Raw genomic sequence first — 16,729 nt, forward strand, 5'->3', positions numbered from 1 at the left:
TTGTTTCCACTAGTTACCACAGCCACAAAGTCAAAATTGGCTATGTATTGTGAAAATTCATGAACAAAAATGTGCTTTCTGGTCTTAATTTAAGGTTTGGAATTAGGCATAAGTTTCGCAGCGTGGTTAAGGTTATGGTTAGGTTTAAAATTGGATTTAAGAAGAGACTTGGCTTACGTCCGACGGCAAGTTTTACAGTTCATCAAGGGGATAGGAAGCGGGCTCTCAAGGACAAAGGCAGTGGGGTCTGCTCCCCCGAAGGCCAATGTCTGTGCCAATGCAGAAATCTAATTAGCATAATCACAAAATCCACATAAAAATCTGTCAGTTTAAGCTAGAGATTTCAGGTTGTTTTTGTATTGGATGCGTCTCAATCCACCACATCTGCCTATGTAACACGTCCGCATCTGCGGTGAAAGGTGACAGAGCTAGAGCGATGTTTGTCAGACCATGAGACATCCCGAAAATAGGTCATCTGTAGCGTCTGAACGGTTTGGCCTAAAAAATATTATGAACCACCTATGGAAAAATGAGACTCACGAAAACGATGCTGTTCTCCGTTCTGCTCTACAACCCCAAGCCTCTTGAGCGGATCTGCCAACTTCTGTCTATAGAGGCCAGACAGCTTGGATAACACACTAATATGACCCCTCTGTGAAAAGATGAGACCCTCACGAACATGCACATGTTGGTTGTTTTGCTCTAGACCTCATCTGAAGGTAACCCGGTAACAGTTATAATAATTGTTTTAAACATTAAACATTTTAGCTAGGCAAGTCAGTTTTATTTAATTTTTATTTAACCTTTATTTAACCCTCCTGTTGTGTTTCGGTCGAATTCGATGCGCACACACACACACACACACACACACACACACACACACACACACACACACACACACACACACACACACCACTCCCCTTCTTGTCTTCCATGGCAACCCCCACGGGAACCTTTCCACAATAGAATCTTTCCCCCACGGGAACCACACCTGTTGGCATTCTCACAAACAACATTGTTTCAATAATATATAGAACTTTTCTTCCAGCTCTGGTATATAAAGCTTTTTTGAGGCCTTGCTCACAATTCATTCTGTGGCAGCACAATGACCAAACAATATACTGTATGTGAGGCTCTTGATCATGACACTGGTGAGGAGGAGAGAGGCCAGGAAACTGACAGTGAAGGTGCACTAGAGTAGGAAGTGACAGAAGTTGAAGACAACTTCCACCAAGAGACAACCGATGTCTTCCAGTTGAAAACAACTGATCCAGACCAAGAGACAACCGATGTGGAACAATACAGTGATGAGGATTAGGGCCCTGCTGAGGTTGTTGTTACATTTCGGAATAGGAATAGGAATATGTCCTGGTCTTCATCCCCAGCTGAGAGGAGAGGTCGGCTGCCGGCTGAAAATGTTATCAGGATTACCCCAGGGCCAACGAGATATGCCATATCCCGGGTTGATGACATAACATCCTGCTTCGAACTGTTCCTGACAGAGTCATTCGAAACTATAGTGATAAACATGACCAACTTGGAGGGGAGGCACGTTTACAAAGACAACTGGAAGGAGGTAGCCTGGACAGACGTCCAAGCATATGTGGGTCTCTTGATTTTGGCCGGTGTGTACAGATCCAGAAACAAATCTACCGCCAGTTTATGGGATGCAGAGTCTGGTCGGGCAATTTTTTGTGCCACTATGTCACTCCAGACATTTCACATGTTGTCACGGGTGATTCGCTTCGACAACCGTGATACAAGACCAGGCCGTCGTCAACAAGGCAAGCTGGCAGCGATCAGAGAGGTTTTGTACAAGTGGTTGGAGCACCTTTTGATAAAATTAGGTGATAATATATGTATTATCATGGATTTATAATCAGCTATAATGGGGCAGTTATTTTGGACCGAGAACACAGAATGAATTAAAATGAAATGAATACAGCAGGAGGGTTAACTAGGCAAATCAGTTAAGAACAAATTCTTCTTTACAATGACGGCCTACCAAAAGGCAAAAGGCCTCCTGCGGGGACGGGGGCCTGGGTTAAAATTTTTTACAATGAATACAATATCAATAGAAGATAAAACACACATCACAACAAGAGAGACAACACAACACCACATAAAGAGAAACCAAAGACAACAACATAGCAAGGCAGAAAGTCATGACAACACAGCATAGCAACATCATGGTAGCAATACAACATGATAGCAACACAAACATGGTACAAACATTACTGGGCACAGACAACAGCACAAAGGGAAAGAAGGTAGAGACAACAATACATCACACAAAGCAGCCACAACTGTCAGTAAGAGTGTCCATGATTGAGTCTTTGAATCAGGAGATTTAGATAAAACTGTCCAGTTTGAGTGTTTGTTGCAGCTCGTTCCAGTCGCTACCTGCAGCGAACTGAAAATAGGAGTGACCCCCAAGGATGTGTGTTCTTTGGGGACGTTTAACAGAATGTGACTGGCAAAACCGGTGTTGTATGTGAAGGACGAGGGCTGCAGCATACTGGACCCTATTCCAACTAAACTACTGAAAGAGCTGCTTCCTGTGCTTGGCCCTCCTATGTTGAACATAATAAACGTCTCTCTATCCACCGGATGTGTACCAAACTCACTAAAAGTGGCAGTAATAAAGCCTCTCTTGAAAAACCAAACCCTGACCCAGAAAATCTAAAAAACTATCAGCCATTCCTCTCAAAAAAAATTGAAAAAGCTGTTGCGCAGCAACTCATTGCCTTCCTGAAGACAAACAACATGTACGAAACGCTTCAGTCTGGTTTTAGACCCCATCATAGCACTGAGACTGCACTTGTGAAGATGGTAAATTAGCTTTTAATGGCGTCAGACCCAGGCACTCTGTCCTCGTGCTCCTAGACCTTAGTGCTGCTTTTGATACCATTGACCATTGTTCTGGCCTGGTTTAGATCTTATCTGTCAGAAAGATATCAGTTTGTCTCTGTAGATGGTTTGTCATCCGACAAATCAACTGTAAATTTCAGTGTTGCTCAAGGCTCCGTTTAAGGACCACTGACCTCTTGGTGATGTCATTCGGAAACATAATGTTAACTTTCACTGCTATGCGGATGACACACAGCTGTACATTTCGATGAAACAGGGTGTTTTGAATCCCCAAAATTGCCCTCCCTGGAAGCCTGTGTTTCAGACATAAGGAAGTGGATGGCGGCAAAGGTTCTACTTTTAAGCTCGGACAAAACAGAGATGCTAGTTCTAGGTCCCAAGAAACAGAGAGATCTTCTGTTGAATCTGACAATTAATCTTGATGGTTGTATAGTCGTCTCAAATAAAATTGTGATGGACCTCGGCGTGACTCTGGACACTGATCTCTCTTTTGACAAACATATCTAGACTGTTTCAAGGACAGATTTTTTCCATTTACGTAACACTGCAAAAATCAGAAAATTCCGGTCCAGAAATGATGCAGAAAAAATTATTATTTAACCCTCCATCCCCACAGTGAAGCATGGTGGTGGCAGCATCATGCTGAGGGGATGTTTTTCATCGACAGGGACTGGGATACTGGTCAGAATTGAAGGAATGATGGATGGCGCCAAATACAGGGAAATTCTTGAGGGAAACCTGTTTCAGTCTTCTTGAGATTTGAGACTGGGATGGAGGTTCAACTTCCAGCAGGACAATGACCCTAAGCATACTGTTAAAGCAACACTTGAGTGATTTAAGGGGAAACATTTAAATGTCTTGGAATGGCCTAGTCAAAGCCCAGACCTCAATCAATTGAGAATCTGTGGTATATCTTGAAGATTGCTGTACACCAGCGTAACCCATCCAACTTGAAGGAGCTGGAGCAGTTACACCTGGAAGAGAATTGAGAATTGCAGCTGTAATTGCTGCAAAAGGTGGCTCTACAAGGTGTTGACTTCACTCAAGTTTTCTGTTTTTATGTCTTATTTCTTGTTTATTTCACCCCCAAAATTATTTTGCATCTTCAAAGTGGTAGGCATGTTGTGTAAATCAAATGATTCAACCCCCCCAAAAATCCATGTTAATTCCAGGTTGTAAGGCAACAAAATAGGAAAAATGCCAAGGGGGGTGAATACTTTTGCAAACCACTGTAAATGGATGAGAGAACTTCCTACTGCCTGAGCAATGTTGTTGATGTAAATTGAGAAGAGCATCGGGCCTAGGATTGAGCCTTGGGGTATTCCCTTGGTGACAGGCAGTGGCTGAGACAGCAGATTTTCTGACTTTATACGCTGCACTCTTTGAGATAGGTAGTTAGCAAGGATTATTTGTGAGGATAACATTGAGGAGAGTAGCCCCATTGGAGTCCCATTGCTTTAGGACTTGGTCAGGTGGTTTAAGCATGTCCCAGGTTAGGTCAACTAGCAGGACAAATTCAGACTTAGTGTAAGGTGCCAGGAGAGAGCTTAGGGCAGGTAGGGTACAGGCCGGTGCTGATGGAGGACGATAGCACCCAGCAACAGTCAACAAAGAGCTTTTTGAAAGTTTAATGCTTAAAACCAGCAAATCAAATTGTATGGGGACAGACTTGGTGGAGACAACCGAACACTGAAGAGGATCCTTGGTAAAAATGGCCACTCCCCCACGTTTGGAAGATCTGTCTTGCTTTAGAAGGTTATAACCAAAAAGGTTAACATCAGTATTCAAAACACTCTTCCTTAACCATGTCTCAGTAATGACCAACACATCTGGATTGGAGCTGTGAATCCACACTTTCAATTGATCCATTTTAAGTAATAAGCTTCTAGTGTTAACATGCAAAAAGCCCAGGCATTTACAAGAGGAGAAATCAGTGAAGCAGATTTCAGAGCAAGTCAGAATTGGGACTAGCAACAGTAGATGGGCCAGGTTGTACATTTCCAGATATCATCAACAGTAATACAATCAAGGAACGGCAGGGTACAGGGAGAGATCTGCAGTGCTGGTTTATGACATCTGAATGTGCATCAGATGGCAACAAGATCATATTGTACAGCAATTTCATCAGGTAACATGAATACAAAGCCTGCAAGAGTTGGTTAGAATAGGATGGGAGGCCAAAAGTCTGAGTAACCAATAGAGAGTCAGAGTTCCGAGTGTGGAAACATACATAGTCTGTCCCACGGTTAGGTAAAGAAAGTTTGTAGGCAACAAAGTATTCAGGACTCATGAGGCAAATAGCAAAATAGCAAAATGCACAAGAAACAAATAAAAAATATAATGACTTGGGGCTAGCCATTGTAAGTTCAGAGTCACGCGCCCCAACAGTGCCTGTGTGCTAGAGAGAGAGAGAGAGAGAGCTGAGTGAGGTGGGGGGGTGGGGGTACCTGTACCAGACAGGGGGAGACAGGGCAGATGGTGAACAGGTGGAATCCAAGCAGCAGTGCAGTAGGCAACGGGAGTTGGTGTCACACCCACTTGGGAGAAGCTTTTATTTCTGGAGGCAGATTTCTTGTAGACAATACCAGTGGATGGTCTCTGAACAGCTGGAGGGGGCTTCAAAGTCTCCTTCCCTAGCATTGTAATGTACTTTATTTTACATTTTTTTTCATTTAGATTTTTCTTCTTGGTTCTCAAAATAGCATCATACCAAACACTACTCACTCAGTTTCAGGTTGGATGCTGTCCTCAGGTCTCTGTTTGTTTGCTAGAGCACCCTCCATATAGCTTGGAAACAGGAAACCTTGGAAGTAGTAATCTCTCTGGTTCATTTTGGTCAAAATTAGGTTGTAGGTTTAGAGTTTTGATCTGAAGCGAGGCCATGCTGTGGAGGGTATCATCGTGCATATGTACCTGCCGAAAAATCCAAGTTTATCTAACTCCAAATCAATCCTTTTGTAAAAAACATGTTGAAAAATGTGAGAGCTCACATGCAGCTGTGTCTCTCTCTCTGAGGGGGGTGTATACATTTAACAGTTAAGAACAAATTTATATTTACAATGATGGCCTACCCTGCCCTAACCAGGACGACGCTGGGCCAATTGTGCCCTATGGGACTCCCGATCACGGCCAGTTGTGACACAGCCTGGGAACGAACCAGGGTCTGTAGTGACGCTTTAGACCGCTGAGCCACTTGGGAAGCCACAATTCATGGAAGTATATATGAAGACTGTAATAAGGGTTTATAAATATGTAAAAAGACAAATAATAAATGTTTCTTGATCTTTATTACATATCTCAGATATAGGATAGATATTTCAGAACAAACTTCCTTTAGAATATTTTTTGGGGACTATCTGTTGTTCCGTGTAGTGAATCTGTTATTCAATGTGTTTGTATGGGCTAAAACTATTCTATATACAGTAGCTTAGTTCCTCAGCTTACACATCTCAGAGGAGCTGAAATGGTCAAACCACACAGACACCGTGGTGAAGAAGACACGGAAGTGACTCTTCAACCTCAGGAGGCAGAAAACATTTGGCCATCTCCACAAAGCCCTCATTGTTCTACAGGAGACCTATCAAGAGCATATTGAAGGGCTGATATGGCAATTCCACTGCCGCTGACCGCAAAGATCTACAAAGGGTGGTACTCTCAGCCGAACGCATCAATGGGTGCACACTGCCTTTCCTCCAGGACACCTACAGGAAGGCCAAGAAGATCATCAGGGACCTCATCCACGGCCTGCTCTCCCTGCTTCCATCACTCAGAAAACGGCAGTATTGGAGCATCATGGCAAAAACTGACAGACTGGCCAAAAGCTTTTACCCCCAGACAATCAGGCTGCTCAATAGCCACCACTTGTCAGCTACCTGCTTCCCCTGTCCCCCAGACTTCTGCTTTGGGATGTCTCCTGGTCTGACAAACACGGCTGTAGCTCTGCCACCTTCCACCGCAGACGTGGAAGGCCGACACCTGGCGGATGCGGTGGAGTGAGACACAGCCTATGCAAAAAAGATTTATCTCTAGTTTTACAGACAGATATGTATTTTTATTTATTTGATCAGATTTTCCGCGGGGGCAAGGGCATCGACTCTAGGGGGTTAAGTTTTACAGCACCAAATTTATGCCACTGTTCTCAGAAATCAGAATCTATCTGACTCTGACAGCTGTCACTGTCCTTCATTTGGAAATGTTAAGTTATGTATCACTAGATTTGATTTATTACAAGATTAAGGGTATACTGTGCAACTTTCACAAGGTCTGGATGCCTTATATGGAATACTGTACGACAAAAGGAGTCTGTATTGAAAACATGCCCATGTCAGGGGAGATAGCTATTTAGGCAATCCCTAGCTGCTGGGCTGCTCAGTCATGGCCCTGGGGGTCTGCCGTACTGTTGGTTGTCACTCTGACCTTGGCCTAACACACCTGAAACCAGTAATGAATGTTTCACTAAGATCCTAAAGCTGAGTGGGGTGTGTTGGGTTGTGGCGCTGCAGGGCCATGGACCCCTAGGAGCAGGACGGGGCAATCCACCTATATTGTGTGCAAGTAAAAAGAGCTCTACAGTACTATTATGCCTATGATATGAATTATATGGAGGGTATACTGTTTCTGTGTGTTAATGTGTAGGTGTGTTGATATGTGTGTTTTTATGAAACTTTAGTTTTACTTGAGACATAAAAAAATATATATGGGAAGTAGGTTGTGTTGGGGAGAAAGTTGAGTTATTGACTAGACTGGTGGGGATTGGGTGTGCAGGCAGCTCGGTCTGGCTGGCGGTCTGGCTGAAATTTGATATAGAGGATGTCTTAATAAAGTCTGTGTACTTTATTTGTAGGAGTTGTTAATTTGTTAGGCTATTGGTTAAAGATACAACACAATACTGATTACTGAATTATCATTCAATCATTATCAGTCTTAACAATCCCTTAAACATATTTAATAATGATCTCTTACCTATCTTGATGACTGTGGGCATTTTTGCATACTTTTTGTTGTTTTAAATATGGACGGCTATTAGATTATGTAGAAATGCAGGAAAAGAGCTTTAGATGCCCCCAAAAATATGAAGACCCCCAGACACCCACCACATTATGTCACCCCCACTTCTAAAACCAAAGTTACGCCCCTGGCTAGAACTTCACTAGCTAGCGAGCGGGAGTTTTCAGCATTGAGTGTGTCAACAGGCATTGTTAGCATCCGTGCATTTCGTTTCATATGGATTGATTTGAGACTGCTTGATTTAGCCAGCAAGCAGACACTAGCTAGCAAATTGTATATCACCACAAAACACCTTAGTTAGTTGTAGTATTAGGTAGTGAAGACATGCTACTTAAACAAAATTGCAATATTTGCTACAGGTTTAAAGGTTTTGGAAAGATGAACTTTGACTCTTTTGAGGATGAAATTAATTCAGTTGGTAACATTTTCAAATGTTAGGACAGCAGTAGCCAAACTTCTTTTGAGTGTTTGAGAGTTTTCAGACAGATCAGTGCAGACGGACATCATGAGACAATGAACTAATGCTATGGTCATTGAAATCAAGAAATCTCCCAAGTTGTTTATTATTGGACCAAATGGATTAATGGGGGGGAAAGTGTTGGCACCTACCTGTATTTTGATGTCTAACAGAAGTGGCTATGTCAATGTTTCTTTGAAGTCATAACATATTGCGGGCTGCCTAATAGCTGAAAAGGCCATGCATACCTGGTTATAATTAAACTGAACAAAAATATAAACTCAACATATAAAGTGTTGGTCCCATATTTCCTGAGCTAAAATAAACATTCCCAGAAATGTTCCATATGCACAAAAAGCTTTTTTCGCTCAAATGTTGTTCACAAATTTGTTTACATACCTGTTAGTGAGCATTTATTTTTTGCCAAGATAATCCATCCACCTGACAGGTGTGGCATATAAAGAAGCTGATTAAACAGCATGATCATTACACATATGTACCTTGTGCTGGGGACAAAAAAAGGCCACTCTAATATGTGCAGTTTTGTCACACAACACAATGCCACAGATGTCTCAAGTTTTGAAGGAGCGTGCAATTGGCATGCTGTCTGCAGGAATGTCCACCAGGGCTGTGAATGTTAATTTATCTACCATAAGCCACCTCCAATGTCGTTTTAGAGAATTTGGCAGCACGTCCAACCAGTCTCACAACCGCAGACCACTTGTATGGGGTCGTATGGGCGAGCGATTTGCTGATGCCAACGTTGTGAACAGAGTGCCCCATGGTGGCGGTGGGGTTATGGTATGGGCATGCATAAACTATGGACTACGAACACAATTACATTTTATTGATAGAAATTTGAATGCACAAAAATACAGTGACAAGATCCCGAGGCCCATTGTGAGACCCATTTATTTTTAAGGTATCTGTAACCAACAGATGCAGATTTGTATTCCCAGTCATGTGAAATCCTCAGATTAGGGGATCATTTCAATTGACTGATTTCATATGAACTGTAACTCCGTAAAATCATAGAAATTGTTGCATGTTGCGTTCATACTTTTGTTCAGCATTTTAATCACACATGCAAAACAACAGGTGACATGTTTCATTTTCATAGAGAATTGGTGCAGATACAGTGAAATATTCAACTGTGATTGGAGAGAGGCATGATAATATATTTAGTATGAAAATATTTTTCTGTATTTTACTTCCTTTCCATTGCATTTCATGGGGATGAGATTTCAATACGTTACACAGATGCTTATACAGTGCCTTGCAAAAGTATTCATCTCCCTTTGCATTTTTCCTATTTTGTTGCATTACAAGCTGCAATTTAAATTGATTTTTATTTGGATTTCATGTAATGGACATGCACAAAATAGTCTGAAATTGCTGAAGTGAAATGTAAAAAATTACTTGTTTCAAAACATTGTACGGAAAAGTGTTGCGTGCACATGTATTCACCCCATTTGCAATGATGCCCCTAAATAAGATCTGGTGCAACCAACTACCTTTAGAAGTCACATAATTAGTCAAATAAAGTCCACCTGTGTGAAATCTAAGTGTGATCTGTTACATGATCTCAGTATATATACACCTGTTCTGAAAGGCCCCAGAGTCTGCAACACCACTAAGCAAGGGGCACCACCAAGCAAGCGGCACCATGAAGACCAAGGAGCTCTCCAAACAGGTCAGGGACAAAGTTATGGATAAATACAGATCAGGGTTGGTTTAAAAAATAATAATTCAAAACTTTGAACATTCCATGGAGCACCATTAAATCCATTCTAAAATAATTGAAAGAATATTGCACCACAACAAACCTGCCAAGAGAGGGTCGCCAACCAAAACTCACGGACCAGGCATGGAGGGCATTAATCAGAGAGTCAACAAAGCGACCAAAGATCTGTCCATAGGACCACTTTAAGCTATACACTCCACAGAGCGTGACCTTATGGAAGAGTGGCCATAAATAAGCCATTTAAGCCATTGCTTAAAGAAAAAAATAAGCAAACACATTTGGTGTTCGCCAAAAGGCATGTGGGAGACTCCCCAAACATATGGAAGAAGGTACTCTGGTCAGAGCTTTTTGGCCATCGAGGAAAACGCTATGTCTGGCACAAACACAACACCTCTCATCACCCCGAGAACGCCTTCTCCACAGTGAAGCATGGTGGTAGCAGCATCATGCTGAGGGGATGTTTTTCATCGGCAGGGACTGGGAAACTGGTCAGAATTGAAGGAATGATGATGGCGCTGAATACAGGGAAATTCTTGAGGGAAACCTGTTTCAGTCTTCCAGAGATTTGAGGCTGGGACGGAGGTTAACCTTGCAGCAGGACAATGACCCTAAGCACACTGCTAAAGCAACACTCGAGTGATTTAAGGGGAAACATTTAAATGTCTTGGAATGGCCCAGTCAAAGCCGAGACCTCAATCCAATTGAGAATTTGTGTTGTGACTTAAAGATTGCTGTACACCAGCGTAACCCATCCAATTTGAAGGAACTGAAGCAGTTTTGCCTTGAAGAATGGGCAAAAATCCCAGTGGCTAGATGTGCCAAGCTTATAGAAACATACCCCAAGAGACTTGCAGCTGTATTTGCTGCAAAACGTGGCTCTACAAGCATTGACTTTGGAGGGGTGAATAGTTATGCACGATCAAGTTTTCAGTTTTTTTGTCTTATTTCTTGTTTGTTTCACAGTAAAAAATATTTTGCATCTTCAAAGCGCTAGGCATGTTGTGTAAATCAAATGATCCAAACCCCCCCAAAAAATCAATTTTGAGTCCAGATTGTAAGGCAACAAAATAGGAAACTTTTTTGCAATCTTGCAAAAAACTTTTGCAAGCCACTGTACATGCCAGCAGCACTGCACTTTACAAGAACTGAGCACATGTTAAATTGTTCGGTACAAAGCACTGTGAAAACTGCACGTCAGATGTTAAGCATGTCATAAATATTGACATTAGACAATGTTGAACATATGTACATTTTCCTGAAGGACTCCTCTTCAACAGTGGTGTAAAGTACTTAAGTATAAATACTTTAAAGTACTACTTAAGTCGTTTTTTGGGGTTTCTGTACTTTACTTGACTGTTTATATTTTTGACTACTTTTACTTCACCACATTCCTTAAGAAAATAATGTACTTTTTACTCCATACATATTCCTTGACACCCGAAAGTACTTTCATTGTGAATGCTGAGCAGGACAGGAAAATGGCCTCATTCACACACATATTAACAGAACATCCCTGGTCATCCCTACTGCCCTGATCTGGCGGACTCACTAAACACACATGCTTTGTTTGTAAATTATGCCTGAGTGTTGGAGTGTGCCCCTGGCTAACTATAAATAAATAAAAAATAAGAAAATGGTTCCGTCTGGTTGGCTTAATAAAAGGAATTTGAAATTATTTATACTTTTACTTTTGATACTTAAGCATATTTTAACAATTACATTTACTTTTGATCCTTAAGTATATTTTAAACCAAATACTTTTAGACTTTTACTCAGGTGACTTTTACCTTAATAGAAAATGACTCAAGTAAAGTTATCTTTACTTTTACGCAAGTATGACAATTGGGTAATTTTTCCACCACTGCTCTTCAGTGATCAGAAAGCACATGTTTTCATTCAATCTCTGTACTAACTCAGTACTCTGTATTCAATTTGTGTTCTGACACTGACACTGTGTATCCTCATTTTGATTCCTATCTATACACTGCATCACAGCACATACAGTACAGTACATCTCTACCTCCAGGTGTGTTACTTTCTCCCTGAGAGCAGTGTTCTATCTCCCATTCCCTGCAACCTGAAGACACATCAGACCTCAGTCTAATGTTAATGGCTAGACTGACTCCAGCAAGTCTATAGATATGACTTAACTTCACGCCAATTACAATCACATATTTTCCTAGAATTTGAGATTTTTTACTATCCAGCAACCTTTAGTGTTCCCAGTCACACTGCCTCCCCTTTCGCTCCCATGGTGAGGCGATGGACTTTGGCTTGACATGTAGCAAGGGCTGAAGGGCTTTGGCAAGGAGCACCCAATGGTGGCGGTCTTTCCCCCGCTGCAAAGCACCACGCCTTCAGCAGGCTTTTACTCTGGACCCGAGCAATGTGGGTATGGCCTGGCACCCCCACTGAGGAAGAGGAGCCAGAGAAGGTCCTACAGCAGCCCAAGGAGGGAGAGGCTGGGGAGGGGGCTTGGTGGGGCTTGGTGGAGAAGCTGGAGGAGGAGGGGGGAGGCTTGGATCTGATAAGAGACGATGGACCTGGACTGGGACCATAGGAAGAAGCAAACCCCAAAGATTTGGAGCTCCTGCCCCCCTGTCTGAGACAGCGTCCATGCAGAACGTTGAGGAATGCCCTCTTGAACTCCTGGCTGAAGCAGGGATAGATAATAGGGTTGATACAGCTGTTGAGGTAGCCCAGCCAGAAGGTGATCTTAAAGATGGTGTCAGGTGGCCTGTACGATGGGAATATGGAGCCTGTGGAAAGAACAGACAGAAAGCACACACACAGATCTGTCACTTAAACACATACAGAAGTTCACAATGTCTATATGAATCATTGGCATGTTCTATCGGCCATTCTCTGTATGTATTAACACCAACAATAAGATGAGCAGAGATAGCTCACACATTAACGCACACCATTTCACTATAGTTCCAATTGCAGACATACTGATGTTCACTGTGTACTTAACACTTTGTAAGTTATCTTTCTAGGTTAGACTTTGGTAAAGCCAACATACCTGGATTTGTTTCTAAATGTCTTAAACATTCAACTCTTTCATTCCTGTCTGAGAAGCTCAGGGGCATCAGCTCAGAGTCGGCATGAAATATTGTGCTGTTCATAGTGAAATGCTAAACTCCAGTAATGCTTTGCTGCCTTGGAAAGAGGAAGGGTGATTGTGGGCGCCTGCGTACTGAGCACAAAATCATGCCCTTTATGTTTGTTGTCCATAATGGTTTAGGAATCAAATAATGAATAGTGTTTTTGTTCATTTCATTTCTTCCCTGAAGTATAACCCAACGCTGGCATTTCATTTGCTCTGCTTCTCCATGGCAGTAATTTAATTCCTGATGTACTTTAAAAGAAAACAGACATGTATAGCGAGCATTCAACAGGGGTAACCAAGGTCGTAGACTCCATTGTTATGTATACAATAAAACACAAATAAATCAATAAACTATTCTAATATTGGACTGGTGTGTAAATGCATTCTAAAGTAGGATAAGAAATGCACAGTATGGATGCATTCAGATACACCTCCCCAGACCAAAGGAGGAGGATTCAGAAGAATGAGTGTTTTAGGCCATCAGCATGCCTTCTACTAATCTGCTAACCTACAGTAGGTGAGTTCAACACCAATCTCCATTTCATCTTGAATAACAGGTCTCTCTAATCCCTAATCAAGAATATTAGGGATTGTACTGTATACTGTACTGTATACTGCATCTCATTAATCACATTCTGTGGGGGTATTAACGACGTGGATGACAGCTTTGAGGCAATGTTGGTTTTGACTGTAGGCGACATGTATCGTCATATGGTCATATATAGCCCCTCTTAATCTTCCTATCATTCATATTTTTTGCCATCGGTCAAGATATTATAGAATGCAACATTTGTGCCCTGTCATATCTTTCAAATTACTGAACTATTGTTATAAGTGACTCATCCCATGGCCATGCTAACAAGAGCGATTTTGTAGCTGAATTTGTATAATAGAGGGTTGCTTTTGCTTACGACTCTTAACACTGTTTTTGGTGCGCTGTGGCAGAACTAAAACAACGGAAAAGCAGAAAATAGGCCGTGCTGCTTATTCCCTGTCTTTCAGTCTCTATCAATACATTCATTTCCATTCAATTTTGTCACAGCGCTTTTCCATTGAGAGGGGGAGATTTACATTTTAAAGTTCAATTGAGTTGAGTGGAGGGGTTTATTTTTCTGCGATTTGGAAGTGAAGCTTTCCCTGACTAGAAAACGACACAGTGTGAGGCAATCACTCTCTATCCAGTATTGTGGGTTTATATGCTGCTATGGGAAATCAGTTAGAGGGATTAATTTTGTGAGAAAAATGCAAATTCATTCAGTGATGCTGTTCCCTCTGATATTGTTATTTGACAGTTGATTAGACAGACATCTAGTCATATTAACGACTCTTTTTCATTTCCAAACAATTCAAAACGAAAGGCATGCAGCAGCACATACATATCATAGAGAGCAAGGAAAGGCATTGTGGGATACCCACCGATGGGCATAACCAGGAAGAAGGGCAGCCAGCAGAGAACGAAGCAGCCAACCACGATTCCCAGTGTCTTGGCTGCCTTCTTCTCCCGGGAAAACTTCAGCAGGCGCATAAGGGCGAAGGTGGTGCGTCTCCGCCTAATGGTGCCCTTTTCTCCCTCCTCCTCCTGGCCCTCTGGCACAGCAGGGGCATTTCCACGATGGATCCTCAGTGTCACTCCCTCTCCCTTCGTGACCATCCCCCCCTCACTCTTCCTGCCCTCCCTCAGGTCCCGGGACTTCTGCTTGGCCACCACATACACCCTGCAGTACATGGCCAGGATGACAGCCAGTGGCACATAGAACGACCCCAGGGCAGAGAAAATAGCATAACCCGGTTCCTCTGTGATCCGGCACTCAGTCTCGTCCTCTGGGTCGGGCTCCTTCCAGCCGAAGAGTGGACCCACGGATATGGCTGCCGAGAGGCCCCAGAGAGCTGTCACTGCGACCAGGCCGCGCCTCCCAGTGGCCATGGCCGGGTAGCGCAGCGGGTAGCTGACTGCTAGGTAGCGGTCCACAGAGATGACACACAGACTGAGGATAGAGGCAGTGCAGCAGAGAACATCCAAGGCAGCCCAAGCACTGCAGAATGGCCGGCCAAACACCCAGCGCCCCAGGACCTCCGAAGTGGCAGAGAAGGGCAGCACAGTGGAGCTCAGGAGCAGGTCGGCTGCTGCCAGGTTGGCGATGAAGTAGTGTGTGACAGAGCGCAGGTGGCGGTGGCACACCACAGACAGAATGACCAGGATGTTACCTAGAACCCCGAAGATGACAAACACTCCCAGCACCAGCCCCAGGGTCACAGCCTTAGTGTTATCCATATCAGAATAGGAAGAGGAGCTGCAGTTGGGACAGTTCTCTGACACTGGGAAAGTTATGTTTTCACCCGAGGGAACCATTTTGGCTTTGTTTATGGTTAATTCATTAGTTTAATGTTTTTGGGATTGACTGCAATGTTCTGTTAAATCAGAAGCCAGCTTTGCAAACTTCAGCTCAGGAGTTGGGAGTCCACCATTTGTATCTCCCCTTTGTGTGACTCAAGACTGCAAAAGTTGCTACCTCATCAATCACAGATCTTTGATGCCAGGAGGCAGGAGCCCTTGCCAATGCGTGCACAAATCACATGTCCTTGGCAGAGACATAAAAAAAATACTGACAGGTCAGGATAGTAAATCTTCAGCACTGCCACTGATTGTTGTGCCATTTGTCTGTGGAGTTTGGCTGCAGGGCTTTCTGGGTGATAACAAGATCCAATATGTTTATGCTGTCTCTTCCTCCATGGGACTGAGATGGTAGAAACTTGCTGGAGGGATGATTTTATTAAGCAAAAGTCCCACTAAAAACACAGGAAAAAGAGAGCAGTTAATAAAAAAAGACATCCTCCTAGGCTCCATCCCTTTTTCACAGAATGGCAGAAACTAAGGTGGGATTCAATCAGAATCGGCATCAGACTGCATTCACGGTAAACACTGCAAATGTCAGCTCAATCGGAAATTACATTTAAATGTCAAGCGCAGTATATTGCAGAACTTCCTTGGTCTGGACTGAATCTAGGCCTAAATGTACCCACGGGACACAAACTGGTTGAGTCAAAGTTGTTTCAATGTAATTTTTCACCGTATTGTGATGTGGAATCTACGTGGAAAATACGTCACAATACGTTGGTTGACAAGTTACATTGGAACAAGGTTCCATGATTCAACCAGTTCATGCCCAGTGAATAGTCAACCAGTTCATGCCCAGTGAATAGTCAACCAGTTCATGCCCAGTGAATAGTCACTGTTGCAAATAAGACTGAATAAGACTGAGACTGAGTAAGCATTCATCTAGTTTTACAACCATATGCCAGGCATCCATCACATAAAAGGATATAAAAATGTTTTATAGTAATCCTAAATAAAACCACAAGACAGCAAAAAACAACAATAACATGATGGGTGTGCTGTAAAAATGCATTAACGTGCCAAATATCTTCTTCCCCGAGAGAGAGGTGCTCTGTAAAGATTTCTTCACTTCACACATCATTAAATACCACCAGAGGTCCCGCTTCAATAAACACACCATTTTCGATTTCCTTTTCATCAAAA

At 42.7% G+C, this 16,729-nt stretch overlaps 1 protein-coding gene across 1 annotated transcript; it reads right to left on the minus strand.

Annotated features, from left to right (window-relative positions):
• Positions 1-11,616: 11,616 nt before the first annotated feature.
• LOC110509870 (alpha-1A adrenergic receptor-like) lies at positions 11,617-15,541 on the minus strand. Its single transcript, XM_021591048.3, has 2 exons — positions 14,608-15,541; positions 11,617-12,838 (listed from the first exon to the last, which is right to left on the minus strand). Exons 1-2 carry the CDS (start codon positions 15,539-15,541, stop codon positions 12,306-12,308), a joined length of 1,467 nt encoding a protein of 488 aa, XP_021446723.3. The 3' UTR covers positions 11,617-12,305.
• Positions 15,542-16,729: the final 1,188 nt, after the last annotated feature.

This window comes from Oncorhynchus mykiss, chromosome 29 (assembly GCF_057628025.1).
Source record: "Oncorhynchus mykiss isolate SJ-2025 chromosome 29, ASM5762802v1, whole genome shotgun sequence".
In the NCBI taxonomy this organism is placed as follows: Eukaryota; Metazoa; Chordata; class Actinopteri; order Salmoniformes; family Salmonidae; genus Oncorhynchus; species Oncorhynchus mykiss.